The 26,324-nt window shown below is 38.2% G+C and overlaps 1 protein-coding gene across 2 annotated transcripts in view; it reads left to right on the forward strand.

Moving 5' to 3' along the window:
* LOC150104419 (cyclin N-terminal domain-containing protein 1-like) overlaps window positions 1-26,324 on the forward strand; it is a 254,807-nt gene that overhangs the window by 185,999 nt on the left and 42,484 nt on the right. For both annotated transcript variants that reach the window (XM_090397002.1, XM_090397001.1), the window contains exon 6: window positions 14,827-14,971. In XM_090397002.1, the coding sequence (XP_090253128.1) occupies window positions 14,827-14,971 (145 nt within the window). The remainder of the gene's footprint in view (window positions 1-14,826; window positions 14,972-26,324) is intronic.

The following is a 26,324-nucleotide window of genomic DNA, read 5'->3' on the forward strand; positions in this document are numbered from 1 at the left end:
ATGTGGGTGCAGGGTGCAGTATCCCATAATAGGAAATTCACAAGTGGTGTAATGCAGGGGTCAGTTTAGAGAAGCATTGTTCAATTTGTATATTAATGATATCAGGATGAGTTTAACTAGTGATATATAGTGATAGTGAGCAGAGTCAAGAAGATGTTATGGCCTTGCAGGAGGACTTGAATTGATTGCATGAATGGGCAGTAAGTGGAAATCAGTTCAGTGTTGCAAATTGTAAGATTTTGAAATTTGGTATGCAACAATGGGATGCAAAGTATACACTTGTTGGTGAAACTTTAAAGGAGGTAGAGTAAATTAGAGATCTGGGAGTAGTGGTAGACAAAGTACTGAAATTAAGCGGCCACATTGCATAAGTTGTGAAGACATCACATCGGATAATGGCAATGAAGCGGTAACCCTGCCATGCAGAAATAAAGAAGTTATGATGCCATTGTACAAGGCCTTGATCAGGTCTCATATGGATCATTGGGCGCAGATCTGGTTGCCAGGTTTTCATCGTGACGATGATATGTTTTAAAGGGTCCACAGAAGATTTACAAAGGTTGTCAGTGATCTTTGGAATTTGGAGTACAAGAACAGATTGAGAAAATGTAAATTGCAAAGCCTCATGAATAGGAGGAAGAGGGAAAATATGATTCAGACAAAAGTGCTAGTTAGGGATTGTTATCAGGTAGACATGGAAGAGATTTTTCATAGAATGAGAGAAGAGGTTAGCACATCAGTGGAAAGTGTATAAATAGGGTGTGAGCAGTGGAGTGAGGAGCCAGTTCTTTGCATTGAGATTGTCAGGTGAATGAAAGGCATTGCCTGAGTGTGTTGTTACTGTACGAGGGTGTCTGAAACGTTCTCGGCCTAACAATGAAAAAACGAATTTATAATTTCAAAATTATTTTTATTTTTCAACATAATCTCCCTTAAGACTAATACATTTATTCCAGCGATGCTCCAGCACCATTATCCTGTCCCTGTAGTGGTTCTCAGTAAGATCTGCAAAATATCCCCCCTATAGCTCCAGTCACCTCTTGATTCGAAGAAAAACGCTGACCAGTGAGGAAGAGTTTTAGTTTTGGGAAGAGATAGAGGTCAGAGGGAGATAAATCTGGGGAATAGGGTGAATGCTTCAACAATTCATAGTGCAGATCCCATAATTTTTCCCCTTGCCAAACTACCTTCATGGGCAGGTGCATTGTCCTGATGAATGATGATTTTTTTCTTCTGCAAACCGGGTCTTTTCTCACGAATTTTTTTATCTAGGCTGCTTAAAAGATCGAAATAATATTCCCCAGTTATTTTTACCCTTTTCAAGATAACTAATAAACAAAATGCCTTTAGCATCCCAAAACAGCGATACCATGACCTTTCCTACTGATGGAATTGACTTTGTCTTCTTTAGTGCTGAGCAATCGGTTTCTGTCTGCCGTTTTGACTGCTGTTTGGATTCTGGTGTGTAATGGTGAATCCAAGTCTCATGCATAGCAATAAATCGATGCACAAAATCAGTTTTATTCTTGTTAAAACACTCCAAGCACTGTTCAGAGATTTCCACATTATTGCGTTTTTGATCTGCTGTGAGCAAATGCGGCACCCGTCTTGTGCAAAGATTTTTCATTTGCAATTCTTTGTGCAAAATATATCCTACATGTTCTTTTGAAATGCCTATAGTCTTAGTAATTTCACGCACTTTGACTCGCTGGTCATCCAATACCATATCGTGCACTTGATCAATGATTTCTGGTACACTTTTTGGATGTCTTGCATGTGGATCATCTTCAAGGCTGGTACAGCCTCATTTAAACCCGGCAGTCCATTTCTTAATGGTTGAAAATGAAGGAGAGGAGTGCCCATAAACTTTTATGAACTTCGAATGAATTTCTTTTGGCTTTAAACCTTCTTTTACAAAGAATTTTATAACCACACGTACTCAATTTTATCCATCTCAAGGGATAATACAGACAACACTTATGTTTTAGACAGCTGTATAAAACAAACTACTTGACAGAATGACTTGCAATTTCGCATGGATGCTTATGACAGATGTACCAACTTAGAAAAAAAAAATCTTGCCGATAGTGTTGCCATCTATGGTCGAGGCCAAGAATTTTTTAGACCACCCTCATAGACACATTGAGTCATTTTAAGGCATTGTTGGATGAACATTGTCTGCAAAAGTATGTACCTTCCACGATTCTATGAAGGTTGGATGTAAATAATAATAATAAAGTAAAGATCTAAGTTTGACATCTCCAATTCTTATATCAGTCTTGGTGCCACTTTCTTTCATAATGTGATTCATATAGATGATGAATAAGAGTGTAGATAATGTGCATCCTTATCTTACCCCTGATTTTATATCAAACCATCCTCCTGTATTTCCTTCAGTTCTAACTGTTGATTGAAATTTAAACACAGACTATATATTGCTTTGTATAATGTATCATTCACCACATATAACTGTAATGTTTTGAAGAGTTTTCCTTTGGGCACCTTGTCACGTGCCTTTTCCAGATCTACAAAACTTAAGTACAGATCCCTGTCATGTTCCCATGATTTCTCAACTATTTGTCTTAAAGCGAAAATCTGATCTTGACAACCTCTATTTGGCTTGAACCGAGCTTGTTCTTCTCCAAGTTTCTTTTCCACAATCTTTCCCTGCCTCTTTTCAAGTATTCTTACATAAATCTTATCTGAAACTTAGTAAAGAAATTCCTCTGTAATTCTCACATTCAATTTTATTCCTTTTTTTTATAGATAGGCACTATGGGAGCTCTACTCCATTGGGAATTCGAACTTCTGATCAGGCCCTCTGAATTATGCAGTGTAGTCACTGCAAAACTTTCATACCTCTATACTTAACATTTCTGATCAGATATCATCTACTCCAGCTACCTTTCCACATGTCAAGTTTTGATGGCTTTTCTACCTCAAGTATTGATGTGTACTTCTCTGTGCATTCCTTTTGAAAATTTTGTAGTATATTTCTGTCACAGTAATTACTCCAGACATCTAAGATAGCCTTATCTTCAGTTTTCATGTCACCTTTATCATCTTTGATTCCTTTTACAGCACTCTCTCCTACATTTTTAAGCCACTTCAGCATTTTGCCACCTTCCTGATATTTATTTTCTATATTCTTATGAAAGTCTTCCCATGACTTTAGTTTAGCTATTAAAGTAGCTAACTTAAGCTAAACAGCTTAGCTCTCTTTCATTTTTCTCGGTATTCTTTTGGTTATCTGCCGACTTATTTGCTAGGAACTTTTGGTATGCTTTCTTCCTTTCCAGGACTGCTTCCTTAACTTCTTGTGTCCACCATGGTGTTCTTATTTTTCTATTCTTGCAAACAACTTTACCACATCCTCCCTAGCTGAATCAGTCAATGTCTTCTTCAGAGTTTTCCACTGAGACTCCAAGGTTTGGTTTTCTTGTTTTCAATTTGTTTCACTTTTTATTCAATAATGTTTGTATAGTCAATTCTAGAATTTACTTTTCAAAGCTTTTGGGCATCTGTCGACTTATTTGCTAGGAACTTTTGGTATGCTTCCTTCTTTTCCAGGGCTGCTTCTTTAACTTCTTGTGTCAACCATGGTGTTTTTATTTTCTATCCTTGCAAACAACTTCTTCAATAATGCTTGTATAGTCAAGTCTAGAATTTACTTTTCAAAGCTTTTGGGCATCTCATCTTAAATTCTTTTTAAAACTTTCTTACATACTGTTCTTTTCAATGTGATATCCATTTTTATCCTGCTTAGTTCTAAGTAATAGTCACTTCCAATTTCAAATTCCCTGTACACTCTTGTATCCTGAAAGAGCAAGAAGATATCACTATCAACAATGACACTAGTCAGTGAGGCTTTCTTATTTCTTGTGTGTTCTCTCCATATGAACTTGTGGACATCTTTCTGTTGAATCATGGTGTTAGTGATGACTAGTCCATGTCTTGAGCAGAAATCCAGCAAATACTTACCAATAATGATAATAATAATAATTATTAAAGCTAATAATAATAATTATTATTAGTTTTGCCCTTTTCTCCAAATTTCCCAAAAATGTTCCTATATGCCAGGGTGGAATTCATTACCTATTCTGTTATTCAGATCTCCAATAAGGACCTGTTTTTCCATTTTCTTTATGTCAGCTGCCTGTTCTGACTCAAAAAAAAATTTCTCCACTTTTTCCTTGGAAGAACCTTCTGTGGGACCATATGCACAAATAAGTTTCATTGTCCATATCCCCATTTTAAAGTTTGCCCAGATAACGCTACTTGAAACTGCTTTCCAATCAACAAGTTCATCTTCATGTTTGGTGTTGAATGCTATTGTTACTCCTTCCTTTCCTTGATCATTATTGCCTGAAAATAACATTCAATACTTATTATTTTGTAAGATCATATTATTTAGTAAGGCCTGGTTTTGTCTTCTTTGTCTCAGTAATGCCAATTATGTCCGTGTGGTACTTTTCCGATTCTTCTGCAAGTTCAATTTCCTATCCATTAATACAGTTTATATTGATGGGTCCTGTCTTCAGTTCTTCTGATGTTGGGTTTATTCTTCATCTTCTAGATGTTGAGTTAGAACTTGTTCTGGTATCTGAGTTTTGACTATTTGCTCTGGTTCCCTAACAAAAACAGCAGGGCCTTATTTAACCAGGCGATGCTCCAACTGGCATGAAATCTCATCATGTTGTTCCATCATATGCATTTGTGGTTTAAACCAATAGAGAGTACAATTTGGACAGCTAAGTCCCAAATAAAATGTGCAATATATTAGATAAATTAGACATAGATAATCATGTACTTAAGATTACTTAAGTACATGATTATCTTGTCTAACTCCTCTTTTTAGTTTTACTACAGAAGTCTCATTGTTAAATGAGACTTCTGTAGTAAAACTAAAAAGAGGAGTTAGACAAGGTTGTATCCTTTCACCAAATCTATTTAATATCTATAGTGAAACAGTGATGAAAAAGATTGAAAAACAAAAAATAGGAATTAGTATCAATGATATAAAATACAACAATCTTAGATATGCTGATGATACCATTCTAATAGCAGAAAACAGAAACAAATTAATCAAATTACTGCAGCTACTAATTGAAGAAGGTAAAGAATTTGGATTAGATATAAATGCAAAAAAGACCAAATTTATAAAAATCTAAAAAGAAAGCAGATCCGAGGCAGAAATATTCATAAACAATATGAAAATTGAACATACAACAGAATACAAATATTTAGGCACCTACTTTACTGCAGATGGAAAGCAAGATAAAGAAATCAAAATAAGAACAGCCATAGCTAAAGATGCATTCTGGAAAAATAAAGATCTGCTCAGAAGTTCTGTGAGTATCGAGACAAAGATAAGAATGATAAGAACATTAGTGTGGCCAATTTTCACATATGGAAGTGAGACCTAAATATTCAAGAAGAGAGTAAGGCAACAGATAATGGCTTTTGAAATGTGGCTATATGAAAATCCCATGGACAGAACATGTGACAAAGACAGATGTCCTATAGAGAATGAGAACATAGAGATCTTTATTACAGAAAATGATCCAGGGAAAGATGAGATTGGCAGGACATGTACTGAGAAGTTCAGCAGGATAGAGGATATTAACAGTTTTAGAAGGAAAAATTATGGGAAAAGGATGAAGAGGCAAAAAACGAAGGACATGGCTTGAAGATCATGGATAGGATCACATGACTATGCGGAAACAAAATGGAAAGCCACCAACAGAGAGAGAGAACTGGAAGGACATGGTGCTGCACCCTCTCACTGAGGAAGCTACATGAAGAAGAAGAAGTCCCAAATTGCCAGCCTATCTTCATTCATTCTGTATCATGTCCTTCGTTTTTTAGGCAAAAAAACAAAGGACATGGCTTGAAGATATAACATCATGGACAGGATCACATGACTATGCAGAAACAAAATGGAAAGCCACCAACAGAGCGAGAGAACTGGAAGGACATGGTGCTGCACCCTCTCACTGAGGAAGCTACATGAAGAAGAAGTAGTCCCAAATTGCCAGCCTATCTTCATTCATTCTGTATCCAGTAGATACCTACTAACAGGGTGCCCCATGTGAAGGTAAGGATTAGACATTTGGTCAGAAGTGCCCTAGTCAGTTCTCCACATTCTTGAAAGCTGATGTGGAGGTCTCATCCCAGTTATTTTGCTTTGACCCTTAAGCGAAACAAGATTAGCAACATATTGCTAATTAGCTGATCAGCAACATATACTATATTTAGAAGTATCCAGCTTTAGAAACTTTAGTCCTTAGGCTCATCAAGGGCCTCCCTTGATGAGCCTAAGGACTCCTTGGAGTTGCCCGTAATAATAATAATAATATCTGTGAAGAAGCTTCATATTATCCTGTCTAGAAGTCACCATGCTGGATCTTTTTTCAGTAGGGATTTGAATTTTTCTGCAACTCTCTGATTCAATGTACTATGTATAGTGGCAAATATTTTTGTTCTCTGATGATGATAGTTTGAAATATTTGCATCGTAACAAATAAAATGATTTATTTTATTATTCTGGTATAGTGTGTGCATATGATTAATATAAAATAAATATAATTACCAATATCTAAGCATTTCAGTGCATTTTAAAAGAAAAACAAATCTTTAAGGAGAAATATCCAGTTACTTGCTTATGATGCAAAACTGGGTACAGTAATACTTAATAAAGATGTATAGCGATCCTGGCAGAATAATTTAAATAAACTTATAGTATTGGTGAATGATAATGGCTGCCAGTTTAATGTGGTTAAATTGTAAGGTTATGCACTTTGGAATGAAGAAATCACAAGCAGTAAACTACGTTGATGAAACCAGGATTTGGGGATGGTTATGGGCAAGACTGTCGCCAGATTAGATCGCGTCCTGAGGCAAACAATTAAATATCGCCCCTCATGGATTATAAGACAAAAATATAAGAGAATCCCCAATTACTATTTTGTTTTTATTACAAGAGAAACATTAATGCAAAACAATTACATAATATTAATTAAATGTTTGCTCTACTGGGATATCACACAATAAAACTTTATAAGCTTTAAGTTTTTGAAAAACACTGATCTAATAAGTGTGTTCTAAAATGTTCAGCTTTAGTATGTATGACTATATTTTTCTGTTATTAAAATATAATAAGCACATAAACGAAACCGAACGGCATATATTTGTAAAATATCCTATTGCCGTAATATGGCACCTACCGCAATATGGCTGAACGAGCATCCTTATTAAGCGGTGCCACGAGGCAGGCTGCCTCTATGCTACTCCCTGTCAATGTTACAGGTTATGGACAGGGAATTGATGTGTAGAGGTCATATTGCAAAGGTGAGCTCATCATACCTTAAACACATTCAAATTCTCTACAGACACCACCTTCTCAGGCAAGGCATTCTAATCATTCACAACTCTCTATGCAAAAAATCCTGCTTCTCACTTCCCTGCTTACACACTCCTTATATAGTTTCCAGGAATGACCTCTGGTTTTCCCTTGATCTCCCACCATTTTCTCTAAAATCTCTTCAACGTTGATCCTATAATGACCCCTTACTAACTCGTATGCCTCTATCATATCACCTCTCTTCCTCCTATCTACTAGACTCTGTAAATTGCATCTTTTCAACCTTTCCTCATATTCTACATTCCAGAGATCAGAAACTACCTTAGTCAGTCACCTCTGGACCCTTTCCAACATCTCATTTGTGCACAGTAGTCCATGTGTGGCCTAATTCAGAGCCTTATTGTTAGGTCGTTGTTTTTCTTATTTTATACCTTCCCTTTCTTTCGATCACTATTTTACATTTTTCAGATATCAGGCCTAATATACTTTAAAAAAAAAAATCAGCTAATGCCTGTGTTGTTCCCGTATATAGGGAGTAGGCGGGGCCATTTACCCTGTCTAACTTTTGGAGACTGAGTGGGTAGTTCAATCTCCACTGGTAGCCAATCAGAGAGATAGCTGGCCCAGGGCTATCACTGATTCATCAGTACGCAGTAAAGAAGGTGGGAAACTACTGCCGCCATCTCGTGGTCTCTAACCCTAACACAATATTTTTAATGTCTGAAAATAGTGTGGGTTCGACGGTCGATTTTCTTGAGTTTACGGGATGAAAAAACCCGCTAGCCCATGCCAGAGATCAACTAACTCGGGAACCGGCCGAAAAAGGGCTTAGGAAAATTTCCTCTAGTCGGCGACTAGATTTGAACCACCAAATCCTTTCTTCGTGCGGTCAAGCGCCGTAGAGTGCAAACACCACTTCTAGTGAGCTACATTAGGCTCTTCCAAATATACTTACATCTAGGATTGTTTCCTCTTCTGATACTGGCAAATTTATATTATGCTGTGCCAGCCAGTATCCTATAGCAGAAAAGATCCTTACTCAGGTAGACAATACTAGATTTTGAGGCGTTTTTACACTATATTTTACTTTAATACAGCTGTATAGATTTCGACTGCAGTCGTGACCTAATTCCTTCCCCCCAAAAGAGGTTCTATTTTTATAAGTGGCAATTTGTAATCGTAATCAGGCATGACTCAGGCATAGGCAAATAAATCATGTTTATTGGAATATCAAAGCAAAATACACTAAAGAAATTCAGGCATTCAATTTATCTCAATACTACATAAGGAAACTAGAGTTAAAAGATCAACACACTTTAAATTTAAATTAAAGGTTATAAAGCATGTAAGACACAGTGACTGATAATTGGGATAGATAGCAAATGATATGGTGTTAAGCTAAAATTCCATTCAGCAAGCTATTCATAAGATAATATAACTAACATTTTCTAATGTTATTCAGTTACAATAAGTTTACAGTCCTAATCTCGTTATGTCAAATCAATCACATATAACACGAAAAGACCTCTTCCAAAATATTCTTCTTATTCTCAAAAGGAGGCTAACTTTCCAATTAGAGTCTGTCCATGAAGTTCTTTAGAATAATGTTCATAATTTACATTCACAAGTAATTTTCTCTCTTCTAAGGAATTCTAAACACAAAACAGAGTAATTCTACTTTACTGAACCTTTTCTGACTTCCTTCTGCACTACATGTACGTCTGGTTACCTCTTGTCTATTGGCTGTCCTCACGCCAGCGTAGGGGCTACACTATCTTCATAATTACTGCCGATCACGGACTCGATTTTTTGCATCTCAGGAAACATCTCTATTCCTCTCAATGGGACTCTTCAGCGAGGGCTCAATTCTGCTAGGGCTGGAAAAACTTTCACCTTCAGCTCTGCGTGGAATCCTACAACATTCTCAGGAAAGCTCGCCGTCAGACATCGTAGCACTGATGCTTCATCCCCCTTACTTGAACCACCAGCTAACTTCCGAACCAGGAAAACAATAAGACAAGAGAGAAAGTATTTTACCTTGGGTATAATAAATGTTAAAAATACCAAGCAATTTTAAACCTGGTTTTACTCCATTTCCCAAGTAAGCAAACAGACAAACAAGCCCAGTTTGCACCTGCAAGTGATGCAAGTCTAACTGATCCTACAGGTAGTGCAAGACCAAGGCAACTCGTGGTAAAGGTGGCATAAGCTCTGATCACTAATCTTAATATTTACCCGTAATGCCAAAACACATCTCCAGGAAGGGGATGTATGATGTTTTGTATTAAAGGCAAGGGGCCACTACCCAGACCGGTTTCGACCTTTATTGAGGTCGAATGGGAGTTCATGTTTCTCATCATCGGCCTTTGGGGTAAAAAGCATGCTGAGGATCAGCAGACAGTGTGAGGGGAAAGAACGAAAGTTAGAGTAGGATAGTAGGAGATAAAAGAGGCCTCAGTCGACCTATTTTAGCCGTTCCACAATGTGGGTTTGGCTAAGAAGTCTATATACATAACCTCCTGTTACCTATTCTTTTTTTTTTTCTTTCTTTTTTTTTTTTTTATTTTTATATAAAGAAAAAATTACCATATATAAAACAAATTTAAAAATAAACCCAAAACCCTGAGGTTCGCATTTAACTTTGTCCAAATCAAAAAAAAAAACTTATCAGGTGTTTGTGGAGGATATCCGTCAACTACCTGCTTTAGACCGCTATTTAAAAATTGCTATTAGCTGGTGATTGTTGTTGTCACTTATTAAACATCTTGCTTAATAAATATGCTAACTTTAAGGTTACTTGTTCTTCGGTTTCGCAGGGAGTAAGTTCCAGGAAAAAAAGCAATAGATTAAGTTTAAAGTGATTAAAATTACATTTTTTTTAAATGAAAGTTAATAATTTAATAATATTTAGTAATGAAATTTAATAAAATTAAGTTTATTTTTTATTTTTTATTTATTTATTTTTTTTATTTATATTTTTTTTGCAAAGAGGAACTGAAAGAAGGACATGAGAAAAAACCAGCGCAATTAGCAAGGACAAACCTAAAGTAAGAAACAGCTGGGTGACATGAATGACCAATTTAAGACTGAAAGAAGTGGGGGAAGAGCCTGGCCTGGGTGATGCAGCCCACAAGGAGCTGCACCGCCTCGATGTAGGCCTTCGCAGCCCAGGTTCACAGGATACCCCCCCTCCTATGTGGACCAAACAGAAACAAAACTTAAAGGATTTTTTTTTTTTTTTTTAAACTAGCAGAGCTGTACTAATAATCTAGAGCCTTTTCGACATGTCAAAAATTAATTCTTCCTGTTCACTATTGTAGGTTTTAAGGATTAGCGCGGGTAGCTTGCCATTACCGTAGTAATTTACCGCTGCAAGGGCTCTGCGCAAAGCTGTCCCCACTTCATCGCCTCCATTCGGGCCTAGGTAGCAATCCTCACTGTCGATTTTATTTATATCTTCTATAAAGACATCATTCCACTCCGCGCTGACCACGTTGGGTCCGTTTTTCCCTGTGAGTTGTAGTTCAATATCTCCGAAAACTTCTATCCCCTTTTTAGCAGATTCTTCTGCTCGGAGTCCCCTTTGAGATAATGCAGTAATAATGAGTTCGCTTTCACGTAGGGGGATCTCTGTGGGTTCTGGTATTGCCCTTGTTTCAGTTTTGCCTGGAGTTCCTTTATGAGGTTGTCCTGTTACTTCTGAGACCTCTTCTTGTTCCTCTATTGTTTCAATTTCAGCTTGTGTGTTGTTAGTAGGTGGTTTTTTGACCGACGAATCTTTGGTCTTCTTCGCTGACCGTGTGGTTACCCCTTCTGTTTCCTTTGGGCTCTCTTGTTTGTTCGTTTTTCCAGTAATGGTGGCATCTTCCGAATTCACAACCTTGTCTTTTTTTTTCTTTTCTTTTCCTTCTTTTTCCTTCATACTTTCTTGGTTTTTGCATGGAGATTTCTTCAACGCTTCTGTTGTTGTAGTTTTATCTTTTTTCTGGCTCTTCGAGTCTTTTTCGTCCTCACTTGATGTCTCGTCGCTTTCATTATACCATTTCTTGTGAGGCCGATTGGGGAGAGCTTCATCTGTTTTCTCTTCGTTTTCTCTTTCTGTTTCTATTTCATTTAATGCTATGAGTGCTGGAAAGATGTCTGGGTCTAAGATGTTTGTGCCTGTAGCTGTGTTGTCTGCGGTCAGTGAGTCTTGCCTTGTAGCTTCTGTGATTGGTGAAATAGTGCCTAATGCTTTTTCTGCAAGTGTCCGACTAGGACAAACGTTGATTTTGTGGGTGGTGTCCCTACATTTCAGACAGGGTGCTTCACACTGGGATAGTGCATGTCCTTCCCCCATGCAGTTCCTGCACTTGTTCTTGGGGCAGTCCGCGCCTAAGTGCTCCAGTGATCCGCACCGAAAGCACTGTCTTTTTACACCCGGATAGCTAACCATCACCCGGGCTGATCTGATCATGACGAAGTTTGGGATTTCCTCCTTCATCATGATTGAGAATGAGACCTCTCCCGACTTCCACTGAGGAACCTCAGCGTCCATGCCAATTTTTATGTCCTTCACGGCTCCCCATCTCGAGAAAACTTTGATCGTGATATCTTTATCTTCTTCTGGATATTCTAACAGGAACTTTTCTATTTTGACTGTTTTTGCAACACTTCCAACCACAAAAGGATGAAAGACTTTCCCATTGCACTCTATACCACTCAGCAGTTGCTCACGTGTTGCAGCGAATTTCGCGCAAACAACTTGATATCCCCCCCCCCCATACAGTGTAAAACCGGAAATTTGTCCGCCCCCACTCTATCTATGATAGTTTTCGCAAAGGTTCTCTTATGGAGCTCTATGTCTATTTCGAAACCGAGGGTTCTCACCCTCGGTAAAACCGAAGACATTGTTTTAAAAAAGAGAGGACGTCCCTATACCACGAAAGTAAGTTCCCATACAATTTGCGTTGGTCAAAACAGAAGGGCCGTGAATTGAAAACAAAAAAGCCAAAAGAACAAATAAAGCAATTCTTACCACTAATGTCAGTCTTACCACCAGCTTAGAGCTTTCTCGGACGACCGCAGGAGCACAATCCAAGCCTTAAGAACGTTGAAAGGAAACTTCTGGAGCTCTCTCAGGGGATCTCATGGTCTGCCACTGGAATCCTCGAAAGTAACCGGACGCTCTGACGCTCTAACTTGACCTTGAACCGCAACTGGTCTGCTACTGGAGATGTGTTTTGGCATTAAGGGTAAGTATTAAGATTAGTGATCAGAGCTTATGCCACCTTTACCACAAGTTGCCTTGGTCTTGCACTACCTGTAGGATCAGTTAGACTTGCATCACTTGCAGGTGCAAACTGGACTTGTTTGTCTGTTTGCTTACTTGGGAAATGGAGAAAAACCAGGTTTAAAATTGCTTGGTATTTTTAACATTTAAGACATTAAATTCTACATCCGATACGGCGCTCATTCCCTTATATTCTTCGTTCGAGTGCCCCCTTTTTCGGAGTCTCCTGTGCACACAACCTATATCTTTTCTCCCCTTGGGTTCATCCCTTGCTCTCCCCTTTGCTGTTATACTCTTGTATTCACGGAATTCGCATCGACATACTTTCCACGTAAGCTACTGCCTCCGCTGTTACGCTGGACACGTGTAGTTGTATACCTTCCATGAATTGGTACTTAATATCTATCTGGTGACTCACAATCATTCTACACAGCTAAAGTGAGGCTTAAATAATATTAGCAAATTCCTCTTTTAAGACATTCTCTAATTTGATCTTGGAATGATCACAATAGATTAAAATACATGGTACATAAAATAAAATGCAATTTTATACATATGTGAAGAAATTTCACTTTAATTTCAGCTGATGTGCAGGTATTTCTCATTGTTTGTGTAGTTTAGTATGTTAGACCATGAATGAATGATTTCTTTGCAAGATTCCTTCATTCAGGATCTAACAAAGTCACCTCTGGACCCTTTCCAACATCTCATCTGTGCACAGTAGTCCATGTGTGGCCTAATTCAGAGCCTTATACAATGGAACAAGAATCTCCTTACTTCTACAAATCACTGTCCTCCTCATCATATCCAGAATTTGTTGTGTTGTACTCACAATTTTGGCAATGTGTCCTCTAAAGTTTAGAATCCACTATCACCCCCATGATCTCTTATTTCCTTCATCTCCAACAATATATCCCCACTAAGCGTAAATTCTACATCCCTCTCTTTTTTCCCAAATTTTAAAACCTTATTTTGCAACATTGAACTTGCACCCCATTCAGGTGCTTGTTTAGTCAAAGGCCAGAACATCTTCTGTACTCTTCATAGTTTATCCCAATTTTGCATCGGACCTGCAGCCTTTTGGCTGGAGAGCGGTTACGCTAACCACTCGGCCAACCAGGCTGGCTAATATGATAGAAACATGTAAGTTAGTAAAGAGGATTTAATAATATTGGGCACAGAATTTTTTTCAATACACAGTAGGTAGGGGAAGAACTTCTGGAAATTGTGGAAGACTGTGGTTAGCAAGAGTGTGAGAAATAGAATTTTTTTGCTTGGAGACTGGTAAAATAGGTTGACAGAGGTTATTGTGAGCAGGGCTGTACTTACACTCCTTGGAGCACTCTAGCACTTCAGACTCCAAAAAGTCCCCTTAAAACCATAAACAGGGCAATATAGTAATCCCTTAAACATTTAAAGAAAGATATTATTAACTTTTCTCATTAAGTTGAGATTTAGCAAAAAATAAATTTCTAACAATCTAGATTTACCTTAAATATGTAAATCCAAAATCAAATTAAATTAAGCTTTAAATAAATGAATAGATTAGTGTATTGATTTGTTATCTTTTGTGACAAATTGATAAATACATAAGTGAAAATAGAGTTTCAATATTAATGACTGCAAACAGGTCATGAACACAAAAAATTTATGAAAATAAGTAGTATTTGCATTCTTGTTTTAAAAAAGTGCATATGATCTATTTAGATATTGACTTGAAGCAATGACATCCTTTTTCTGAGCTATATATATATATATATATATATATATATTATAGTGATATAGAAATTTAACAGAAAATAATCATGATTTTTTATGTTCAGTTTTAATTATTTATACTTTTAATTCTTCAGTTTTAAATCTCATTGTTTGGGGCCCTTAAATTGGCCCTAATTTTGTGGGGGCCCCAACCAGAGCCTCGTGCACCTATTGCATAAATATGGCCCGATTTGTGAGTGCTCTATCTTTGAATGAGTTTGAGGAGAAGTTGCATTGAGTTGCAAGGAGTGATAGCATTGTATGAATGATGGTGTGTAGGCTTCCCACAGCGAGTCTTTAGCTCCATGAATATGCCTGAGAAAATAATCACAATAATAATAATAATAACTTTATTTCATTAATTGTTATACTTTTTAATTATTACTAATTAATTGTTGCTATTGCATTGAAAATGAGTACTGTTCTTCATTAGGTCATAATGATCCCAGCCTACAGCCTGCTTGTTTATATGATGTAGGGGTAAAAATTTTGGATTTCACTTATATTCATCGTAACATCATCTATTTACGTTTATATAAGTGGGCCACAAATGATTATGGTGCTTCAGCAATTGAAAGGTATCATTTTATATATATAAAATATATTATTATTATTATTATTATTAAGAGAGACCATCAGGGACTCATAAAGGGATCACATACTACATGCACCAGCTTGTAGTATGTGATCATAAGAATGAATTCAAGTATGTTATGTTATTCTTGAATTCATTCTTATTCTTGAATTCATTCACACTGCCTGCACTCAAAACATCCAATGGCAATCAATTCCAATCACGTACCATCCAATAAGGAAAAAATCTAGCTTCCCCCCACCTTCTTAGCGGCATTTATTCTCAGCTTTCATGGATGCCCTCTTTTCCTTTCGCTACCCTCCATAAAATGAAAAATTCCATCAATTGAAATCCTGTATGACCCTTTCAGAAGTTTTTACTTCTCAATCATATTACCCCTCTTTGTCCTGTTTTCTAGTGTCTGCAGCCTACAAATTTTCAGTCTGTCTTCATAATCAGTATTCGACAATCCTGATATCATTTTTAACACTCTCTTGATTGTATCAGAATCACAACAGAAACCAGGAGACCAGAAGACAGCAGACCTGTACACAGTAGTCCAATTGAGGCCTTATCAAAGGCATTTTAAAGAGGCAAAATGACATTCTTATTTTTACACATGAAAGTTCATTTCAGCATTCCAATTATCTTTTGAATTGTATTTGCAATCTTTGCTACATGGTCCCTGAACTTCAGCTTGCTATCTAGTAATACTCCAAGATTCCTAGCCTGATCAGTTTCTTCTAGCATAAGCTCACCAACATAATTATTATTTTATTCACATAATTCATATATACAGTCAAAACAAGATATCATTCAAACAGAAATTTGACTGATGATACTGAGTAATTCAGATTCTGCCCAAGAATCTAAGAATAGTCTGTCAGGTAGCATCGTGAAATATGGACTGTTCCAAGTAATGGCGTTTTTTGTTCATTATATGGGGTCACTCCGTTGATGTTTAATTTGTAAATAGCTTTTTAGATAGCTTTTTTTGAAATTGCACCAAGTGCACTGATAACTATTGGAATGACTTTGGTGTGTTTAAGCCACAGCTAACCAACTTTGATTGCTTGATCTCAATATTTAGTAATTTTTTCCAGTTCTTTATTGTTAATGTTGTTATCACTGGGTACAGCAGTGGCAATGTCAATAATCCAAACCTGTCGATGTTTTGATAATTGTGATGTCAGATCTTTTGTGTTCCAAATGCCGATCAGTTTATATTCTAAAGTCTCATTGAATTTTTGCTGTTTCGTTTTCCAATACTATCTCTATTTTATACTACCACCAGTTATTATTATTATTATTATTATTATTATTATTATTATTATTACTTGACACCTCCAAGGAGTCCAAAGACTCATCGAGGGAGGGCACCTACTCTACAGCTCTCTGTCTCCACCAATTAATTTACCAACTACAGGGAACCATAACTACCATCATCATCATCTACACCAGCATATCTACTGCCCACAACTAGTATCTTTTTATTTATTATTTATTTTATTGTCTGTAAATTGCATGTTTTCTGATATTTCGTGCATATACTTTTGTTTGACTATGCTTAGGCAAAATAAGAATGAAAACAAGAATTTCTTGTCAAGTATAATATAGTAATTGGGTAAAAATATGGTAAATATGGTAAAAAGGGAGTGGGAGTGCTATTGATGATAGAGAAAGAGTTATGTCCATACAAAGTAGAGATGCAAGATGGAAATAGTGCCAGTGGTTTTGAGGCAGTATGGTGTGAGACAGAGGTGAATGGAATCAAATACTTGGTGGGATGTTGTTATAGACCAGGTAATGTGGATGGTGGTGATAGTGAAATGTATAGTCAAATTAGCCAAGCAAATAAGAAAAGGGTGATTAATTATGGGTGATTTTAATTATGGCAATATAGACTGGAATGATGAGATAGCAACTGAAAATAAAGAAAATGAGTTCCTTCAGTTTTTGAGGGATAACTACCTCAGACAGTATGTAACAGAGAGCACACGAGGATTGAGGGTCTTGGATTTGGTCATCTCATCAGAGGATGTAATTATAAATGAGGTGTCAAATCATCCACCAATTGGTGAGAGTGACCATGAGGTGTGTCTTCACAACAAGACTAATTTTATATTAGGAAGAGTGACCAAATTGGTGAGAGTGTCCATGAAGTGATTACCTGGGTGGTTGCCAGCACTGCAAGGACCCCTGTGAGAAAAGGGTATATGTGGAACTACAAGGGGGTGATTATGAAGAGCTCAGGAGACAGCTTGCGGGTGTAGCATGGAATGAGGAGTCAGCTGGAAAAGAGATCAATGCAGCTTGGGGAATTTTCAAAAACTATCTAGCAGATGCGATGTCTGAATGTATTCAAAGGGTGAGAAGGTTAAATAAGGTAGGTGTGAGATGGATGAATAAAGAGATTAAGCATGCAATGCAGAGAAAAGGGGCATTGTAGAGGCAGCATAAGAGAAGTGGAAATAACCAATTTCATGAGGTTTACAAAGACCATGCAAGGAGGGTGACGTGGTTGGTGAGAGTAGCTAAAGAGAGGTATGAACAGCAGTTAGCTAATGAAGCCAAAAAGAATCCTAAGGAGTTCTTTCGATATGTAGCCAGCAAAAGAAAGAATGATTATGGAAGGATGACATTGATTGGAGAAAATGGTATAAAGACAGCTGTAGCAGAATGTGTGGTGGAGATACTTAATGAGCAGTTCATAATGATCTTTCAATCTTGTGAATGTCACTTCATGGAGAGATTGAGAGCAGTTGTTGATGGGGAGGAGAGACCGACTGTAAGTGAGCAAGAGGTGTTTGGGTGTTGAGTAAACTAGATGTAAATAAGGTTGTGGGACTTGATAATATATCGCCCCGTATTCTGAAGGAAAGTGCTAGAGAGTTGACACCTGCCTTGACATATTTTTTTAATACAAGTCTTGCACTTGGTCAAGTTCCTAAGGAGTGGAAGGAGGGTAAGATTGTGGTACTTCATAAAGGAGGTGATCGAACTCAAGCATCAAACTATAGTTTGATGCTTGAGTTCAAGGCCTATCTGTGTGTGAGGTGTTGTGGTTAAGTTGTTGGAGAAGCTTGTGAGAACTAGGATCCAGAGTTGGGTAGACAACAATGGTATAATCTTTGATGGACAGCATGAATTTGCTAAAGGGAGGCCATATTTTAGTAATCTACTAACTTATTACAATAAAGTGACTGCTTGCTTGGACAGAGGAGAAGGATACACAGTAATATACTTGGATTTTGCCAAAGTTTTTGATAGAGTACCTCATGATAAGTTGGCAGTCAAACTAGAGCAGATGGGGTTGGATATTAGATTAGTGCTTTGGATCGGAGACTGGCTATCTGATAGGTATCAACAACTTGTGTATGGGAGTGCGATATCCAGGAAAAGGAAAGTCACTGGTGGAGTGCCTCAGGGATCTGTTTTAGGGCCATTACTATTTAACTTGTATATTAATGATATTGGCTAAGATTTGGATGGAGATATTCAGTTGTTTGCAGATGATGCAAAGTTGGGATGAACCATAAAGAGTAGTGAAGATATTGTGCCTTTGCAAGAAGGCTTGAATAAATCGACTCATTGGGCAAGGAAATGGGGATGTGTGTTCAATGTTGCAAAATGTAAAGTTTTAAAATTTGGAAAACAAAGATGGGATGCAGAATTTATGCTTGGTGAGAATATGTTTGGAGGTATAGGAAATAAGAGATCTGGCGGTGATAGTGGATAAGGATCTAAAATTTAGGGGACACATTGCCAAAATTGTGAAGACAACACAAAGGCTTCTGGGAATGTTGCGGAGGACACTGACGTGTAGAAGTAGGGAGATTCTTTTTCCGTTGTATAAGGCTTTGATTAGGCCACACATGGACTATTTTGCCCAGATTTGGTCACGGGTTTTCAGAAGGATGAAGAGATGGTGGAAAGGGTCCAAAGGTGACTGACTAAGGTAGTTTCTGACCTCTGGAATGTTGAGTATGAGGAAAGATTGAGAAGATGTAATTTGCAGAGTCTGGTGGAGAGGAGGAAGAGGGGAGATATGATAGAGACCAACAAGTTGGTAAGGAGTTGTTATAAGATCAATGGTGGAGAAGTTCTACAGAGAATAGTGGGAGATCAGGGGAGAACCAGAGGTCATCCCTGGAAACTGTATAAGGAGGGTGTGAGTAGGGGAGTGAGAGGTAGGTTTTTTCGTGCAGAGTTGTGAATGATTGGAATGCCTTGCCTGAGAGTGTGGTGTCTGCAAGGAGTTTGAGTGTGTTTAAGGCTCGGTATGATGAGATGTGTGTGTGATAAAAGGACCTCTCAGATGAGTCTTTGACTCCATGAGGTCTTGGGGTAATAATAATAATGACTGAGTAATCAGATAATTCTCAGATCAGGCTGGCTTAGAAACATGACAGTCATGACTGTTTTGATGTTTCTGGGTGTTAAATAAAAATATTCACACTTATTCATGTTTTGTTTGAGAAAAGTCTTTATATTGAAATTAAAAAAAGTGCTAATTAAAATAAATTCAAAGAATTATTCAGTACTAGGGATTCTACCTTCTCTCTTTTCTAACTTCTAACTTTTGACATAGGTTTCAATCCACCCCCCTGACACACACACACACACACACAATTATCCTAGTAAGATAATATATGGTAGTCTGTCATTTGATATACTGCTATTGGTATTTTTGTTTTTGCCAAAACCAATTTGACTTTTTTAGGTACGTTTTGTAACAGTGATGTGATGCTGAGGCTAGATGGATTTCAATCAAATCTATATTTAGTAGCTTTACTGAAATTTGTCAAACAAACAATCTCAATTTTGATAAACTGGACCAGTTTAAATGAATAAATTTTTTTATCCAATCCATATTCTTTTATTTCAGAAAAATTTCTGAAGATTAAAAATAAGCTAAAATGTAGATCAAAATAACAAAACATCAGCTTGTTTACTGGAAGAAATTAGCGATTACCATAAAACTAATTCACCAGTCTCATTAAGAAAATAACTGCACCAAAGTTGGAAGCTTTGTTTGGTGGGATTGTCATTAAGATTGAATAAGCTAGGATTATACAATCTGAGCGTGCTCTACTGAAAACAGTATGGTTCTGTCATGTTACTTAAGGCCTAGCAATATGGCAGTGTTATCAGAAGAAGGAAAGCCATATTTTTTGCATACATGTGAATGAATTATTTTGGCCACTTGATCATGGCAGTATTTATAATCAGTTTGGGCTACCTTGCTACAGGCACTAATTAGATGTTCTGCAGTCTCATCTTTCTGATTGCATAATCTGCATTTGCTGTTATTATTGATGTTCAAAATTTTTGGTTTGATTGTATTAGTAATACCTGTTCTTGAGCAGCTAGAATAAATCCTTCTGTATCTTTCTTAATATATCCTAATTATTATTATTATTATTATACAGGCACCTCCATGGAAGCTGAAGACTCATCACAGGAGACCCAATCTATCATACCTCTCCTTAAACCCATTAACAGAAAAAGCACTCGCAAGTGACTCTGGCAACCGATTCCACTCATTCAGAACTCTCCAAGCAAGAAATCTAGTCCTCACACCCCTACTATCCACACCTTTATTCAACTTCCAGGGATGATCCCTTGTTCTGGTCCCCCCCCCCCCCCTAGCCAAGTGCTGAAACATTTCCCCTGTATCTATTCTATAAAACCCTTTAAGCAATTTAAAGGTTTCAATCATATTCCCTCTTTTTCTCCCATCAGCCAACTTCTGCAATCAACACACCTTCAGTCTATCTTCATAAGGAACATTCCACAGGCTGCTCACCATCTTGATCACTCGCCACTGAATCGTCTCCGCCACTTCCTCATCCCCAAGAAACCCACATCTTTATAAAGAGGAATAACAACTTCCTTATCTCTACATCATGCAAATTATGGAAACAACCACCGTGTTAGAGTAAAACTTTAGTTTAATATAAACCAAAATAAATACTCAACGTTTTGACCTTCACATTAAGGGCAACATCTGGAGTATACATATATACAAAGAACCAAGCTGCCACTACAATGCCAATGGGGGAGAGGATCCACATACCTTTAAAATTAAAAAAACATATTCAACTCCGCTAAGGATCCCCCCCCCCCATTGGCACATCCTGGAGTTTATTGCACCTGTAACTTACCTTATATTGGGGAAACTGGATGTACAATCCCTATCCATTAAAAAGAGCACAAACAACACATTAAATTTAATAATTTTGGTGAAGCAGGCCTCTGAGATCATGCTCTTAACACCCTAACATCAAATTGATTGGAAAAGTACTTGCTCATGCTAATTACATCATACAAAAACCTGGTATGAACGGAAATGTAAAGAAGCCTGTGAAATTTTGATTAACCACCCTAATCTTAACAATAATAGTGGCATAAAAATCCCAAGAATTTGAATGGCATGCATTCAGCCCACTTAATTTCCAGCAAACCCTGACTTTAGGACTTGAAGCAATTTTTCAGCTTTTATTGGCCACTGTCCATACCAGTTGACTGTAATTTATATGTATACTTATATAAGTAATATTTTTTTAATTTTTTCCTTTTTGCAAACATGTTGCTCTCCAGCTTAATTTAGTTTTGTAACCTAATGGATAATAATAATAATAATAATAATAATAATAATAATAATAATAATAATAAAAGCAATTTCAGTTGATGAACACTATAAATACCTAGGAATCTAACTGATAAGCTTAGGCGTTGCTGGTTATTCATTACTTATTTTTTCACGGTATTAACAACACCACAAACACTTTCATCAACAAGGATGTTTTATTAACGCTAATATTTCACTGATTTTCAAATCAGCATCATCAGAGCACAACACACATGTAAACGCGACAGTGAGTGAAACAATATAATTGCAGAAAGACAAAAGATCTAAAGTCCTATTTTTGGCGCCCTCTAACGAAAAAAAAAAAAAAAAAAAAGCAGCAGTTATCCAGGAGTGTTTCTTAGGATAACCGTCTCCCAAATTTTTGGCAAATTAATGCAACTGTATTTGTTAAGGTTGGGAGAATTCTTCAAAGCCATTGCTGACTCAAAAAATAGTCTTTCAGATCTATAACGACTCCTAAATAGCACATTCGTTTTTCTCCATCTAATCCTGTGTGAAGGAGTGTCCAAAGCGTGGTCTGCCAGTCCCGACTTGCCATAGTAATAGTAGCGAATGTATCTTTCATGTTCTTCCAGGCGGATGTTCACTGATCTTCCTGTTTGCCCATAATAGGCCAAGTCACAGTCACATGGAACTTCATACACTCCTGGGTGTGCTAAAGGGTGAAGTTTATCCTTTGGTGAGCGGATCAGAGTTGCCAGCTTGACATGAGGCTTGAAGGTGGTGCGAAGGCCATGTTTCACCAATACTTTGGCTATCTTTTCGGATGTACCTCTGATATAGGGAATAGAAATGGTCATGTTGTATTCTTGTGTATTAGGGGGGGGGGGACAAAGTAATGGGCCTATGTAGTATTTTTTCTATTTTGTAGGGATTGTAGCCGTTGGCTAAGAACGTATGGCGCAGGTACTGGAGTTCAGTGGTCAGAGCTGTATCGTTAGAACAAATGGCTCTGGCTCTATGTGTCAGTGTTTTTAAAATGCCGTACTGTTGGACTGGATGATGATGTGATTGTTTATGTAGGTATCTTCCTGTGTGTGTAGGCTTCCTGTAAATAGAAAAAGATAGTGATCCATCTGAAAGGCGGGTGACTAATGTGTCAAGAAATGGTAAACAGTTATTTGATTCTTTTTCTACTGTGAAGTGAATTTTGGGGTGTTGGCTGTTTAGGTAGGTGACAAAAGCATCCAAAGTGTCTTGTCCATGGGGCCAGATGGCAAACACATCATCTACGTAGCGCAACCACACTAGTGGCTTGTATGTAGCTGTGGTAAGTACTTTGTTTTCAAAGTGTTCCATGTAAATTATCTTGGTTATTCTTATAATAGCTTACCTTATTATTATGGCTATAGGCTTGTGGGCACCCTGTTCCCACCACCTGGACATCAACTACCCAAATGTCGCCATCTCTTTTAATCACTAAGTCTGGCTTACACAAACCTGCAGAGGTCCTGTAATGTGGTTCCACCACGGTCTTCGAACCTTTACTCTTAAAGCAGTTGTTCAGAATGGAGACCACGGCATCATGCCTCCACATGTGGACCCCATGGGTGCGGAAGCAACACTGGGCTATATGAGACAATGTCTCACTGTAGTGGCAGCCAGCCCTACAGTTTGAGTCGTCACTACCCCATTGAGCTGTGCGGGCTCGGGTGGATAGGGCATTGATCCTCGTCCTGATAAGGTCAATATACTTAAGCCCAGGGAAGAGTCTGTTGCCATCTCTTGCCCAATCATGCTGGGAAGGCATCAGATATGACTCTTTTAAAGGAGCACCATCTACAGAAAAGTGCAGCAGAGATGCCTATCTCTTGTGGTCTGCGGGTCCTGACTCAATTAAGGTACCTTGATAATGGGACCAGCCTTTAGCCCACCTAAAGTCTTCTTGTATTAATGGGCTATAGAAAGCTTCTCTGCAGATAGGGGAAGAAGATAGTTCTAACTTTACAATTCTGGACAGCCACAGGCGTGGGATCAGCCATCTAAGTGATGGAACCTCGAGCCTGTCGTCCTTCACCCTTGGGTGGAAATATGCAGTAGGGATGTCAGGCAGCAGTTGGAGCCATGATCTCATTGCTATGATCCCATCCCGAATGAACAGGATAGCCCTGTTCATTCGGCACAGTACTGAGATATATGTCCTACCAAGCATCAACTTGTGTTAAAAGCGAGGTAGGAGATAGTGGGAAAAGAAAAACATTCTTTGCTGGGGCTTGAGAGGAGCTTTCCTCAAAGAAGTGATCCCAGCTTCTAGGAGAGAAGGGACAGAAGACCTTTCCTTTGGGTTGAACATGATACCGAGGTATCTCCACTCTTCCAGGATGGTCAAAAGCATGCGGCCTCCCTTGCAGGGAAAACTCTATAGTCTCGACCTTAAGCTTCTTGTCACGACCAGAGGGGACAAGAGCAAGAAAAAGTCAACTGCCTGGGGAGTTCCTGCAAGCCTAATTAGTAGACGCTACGAGAATAAGATCATCCACAAAGGCCATAGCATTAAAGGAAGAAGCACTTACTGAGTAGCTTATATGGCTAGGAAGAGAGTGAAGAAACTTATCTATGATGCAGTTAAAGAAAAGGGGAGATAGAGGATCACCCTGGCGAACACCCTGCACTGCTGGAATAGAAGTCACACAGGACCCTGTAGTGATGGAGCCACCCAAGTATAGCTCCATAACATAGAAAAGAAAGGGTTCTGGACATCCGGCAACAGCCAGCGCTCGAAGAAGAAGAGCAGGAAGGGAGACCCTATCAAAGGCCTTTTGGAGGTCCAGTGATGCCATATATAGAGGCTTGAGGCAGCGGTGGGAATCAGAGAGAAGCGAAGAAAGAAGATATATATTCTCAGCACAGCCATCCGAAGGGACAAAAGCTCTCTGTCTATAATCATGCTGTATATGTTGCTGAAGTTGTTTAACTATGATTTTATGATAGAGTAAGTATCACAGGAGGAGATGGTAATAGGTCTAAAGTCTGATGTACGGCTTGAAGTTTCTTTCTTTGGAATGAAGATAGCTCTTCAAGTGCACAGGTATAGTGGTATTGCTTTACTGGAAAGGAGAATGTCCAGTAAGTCTTGAAGAATCTTCAACGGCACCTTCCAAAACCTAGCTGCAGGAAATCCATCAGGTCCGGAGGTGGAGAAATTGGATGGAAGAGCTGCTTTGATCTCTTGGATGGAGACAGACTGGTATATTTGAAGGGCAGGAATGGACTTCAATATTGTAGGTTGGTCACACTTCCCTGATGATGAAGCAGAAAAGACTGTACTCCAGAATTTAACGAAATCATCATGTGAGTCTGCTAGAGGTGGAGGGGAAGTACTATCAAGGATGGTCTTGGTACACTGCCCTCTATTCTTTTTATAGAGGGCCTGCATAGCCCCTCTTCCTCTGGTTCCTATTTGACAAAGTCATTGTAGAAAAGGAGATGTAGTCTGATATTGACGAGGCATCAAGTGTTCAGAGAATTCAGCATGGAGGTAGTCATTTAACTGATCTGTGATATCCATTCCCAGAAGGTGAGTCTGAATGAGAGATTTAAGAATTTAACGGTTATATTCCAGAAGAGGAGGATCATCTAGAGATGAAGTCAGTCTGATAATCAATGCCCCTTCTTCAACAGCAGGATGGTGACTGGAAGATGGAGAGGCAGGGACAGGAGATACGGAGATATTACCTGTCCCTACCTGTGGCAGATGGGCTGCCAATTCTTGAACTAAGGCTTTGTAACTGGCTTTCCATCTATGATGCTTGATGGCATCCAAAGATCTTAATGGGAACACCCTAAATAAAGCCTCATTGATGTTCTTTATCCCTTGAGCCATAAAATCGATCTCATGAGCAGCGAGGATCTTTTCTTGTTCTTCGGCAGTCCAATGTGCTTTGACGTGCTCAGTTCTTATTGCAGCGTTGGCTTCACCTGGATATTTTGAGGTGCGATGCATGCCAAGGCCGACTGCAGTGGAGAATGCATGATTGCAGACCTGACACACAAAATGTGTGATATTTGGAACTCCTTGATCGCTGGAGCAAGCATGATGAGAACTTGAAGAAATGGGTTGATGACAGTCCTTGCAGAGCTTTCTTTTAACTTTCTTCCTGACGATGCCACTGGGACGGGTGGCAGGATCACCTCTAAACAAGAAACAGACATCCGGAACAGACAACAAGAAACAGACATTTTAAATCTTACAGACTCACATCTCCAGTATACCACTTTTAATATCTGTCTGTCAGCCATCCTCTTAACCATGCTAATATTTTATAATCCAAACCTATATTCTCCAGTTTAGGCAGTAGTCTTCCATGCTGTATTCTGTAAAAAGCCTTAGCAATATGAAAAGTATCATGGTATATCTATTCCCCTTGTAACATTATTCACTAGTAACATTATACAATGTGAGCAAGATGCTAAATCATGACCTTGCCTTAGTAAACGCATGCTGTTCATTGCAAAGTAGAGATTCACTGTCAACCCATTTCTGAATGCTAGCTTTAACCAATTTTTTCAAAATCTTCACCACCCCTCCTGCGATACTGATTGGTCGATAGTTGGACACATGAGTCTGTGCACCACCCTTGGCTGTTCCTGGTAAAAGGAATAGCCAGTTCAGCTGAATCCTCTTTTAGCAGCCATGTAGATATCCCATCAGTCTCTATTGCTGAATTCTTATTAAGTTTGTGCAACAGCTCTAATACCTCCT

The sequence above is a fragment of the Typopeltis vanoorti genome, chromosome 8, assembly GCF_054136105.1.
Source record: "Typopeltis vanoorti isolate ZY-2024b chromosome 8, IOZ_Tvanoo_1.0, whole genome shotgun sequence".
NCBI classification, from domain to species: Eukaryota; Metazoa; Arthropoda; class Arachnida; order Uropygi; family Thelyphonidae; genus Typopeltis; species Typopeltis vanoorti.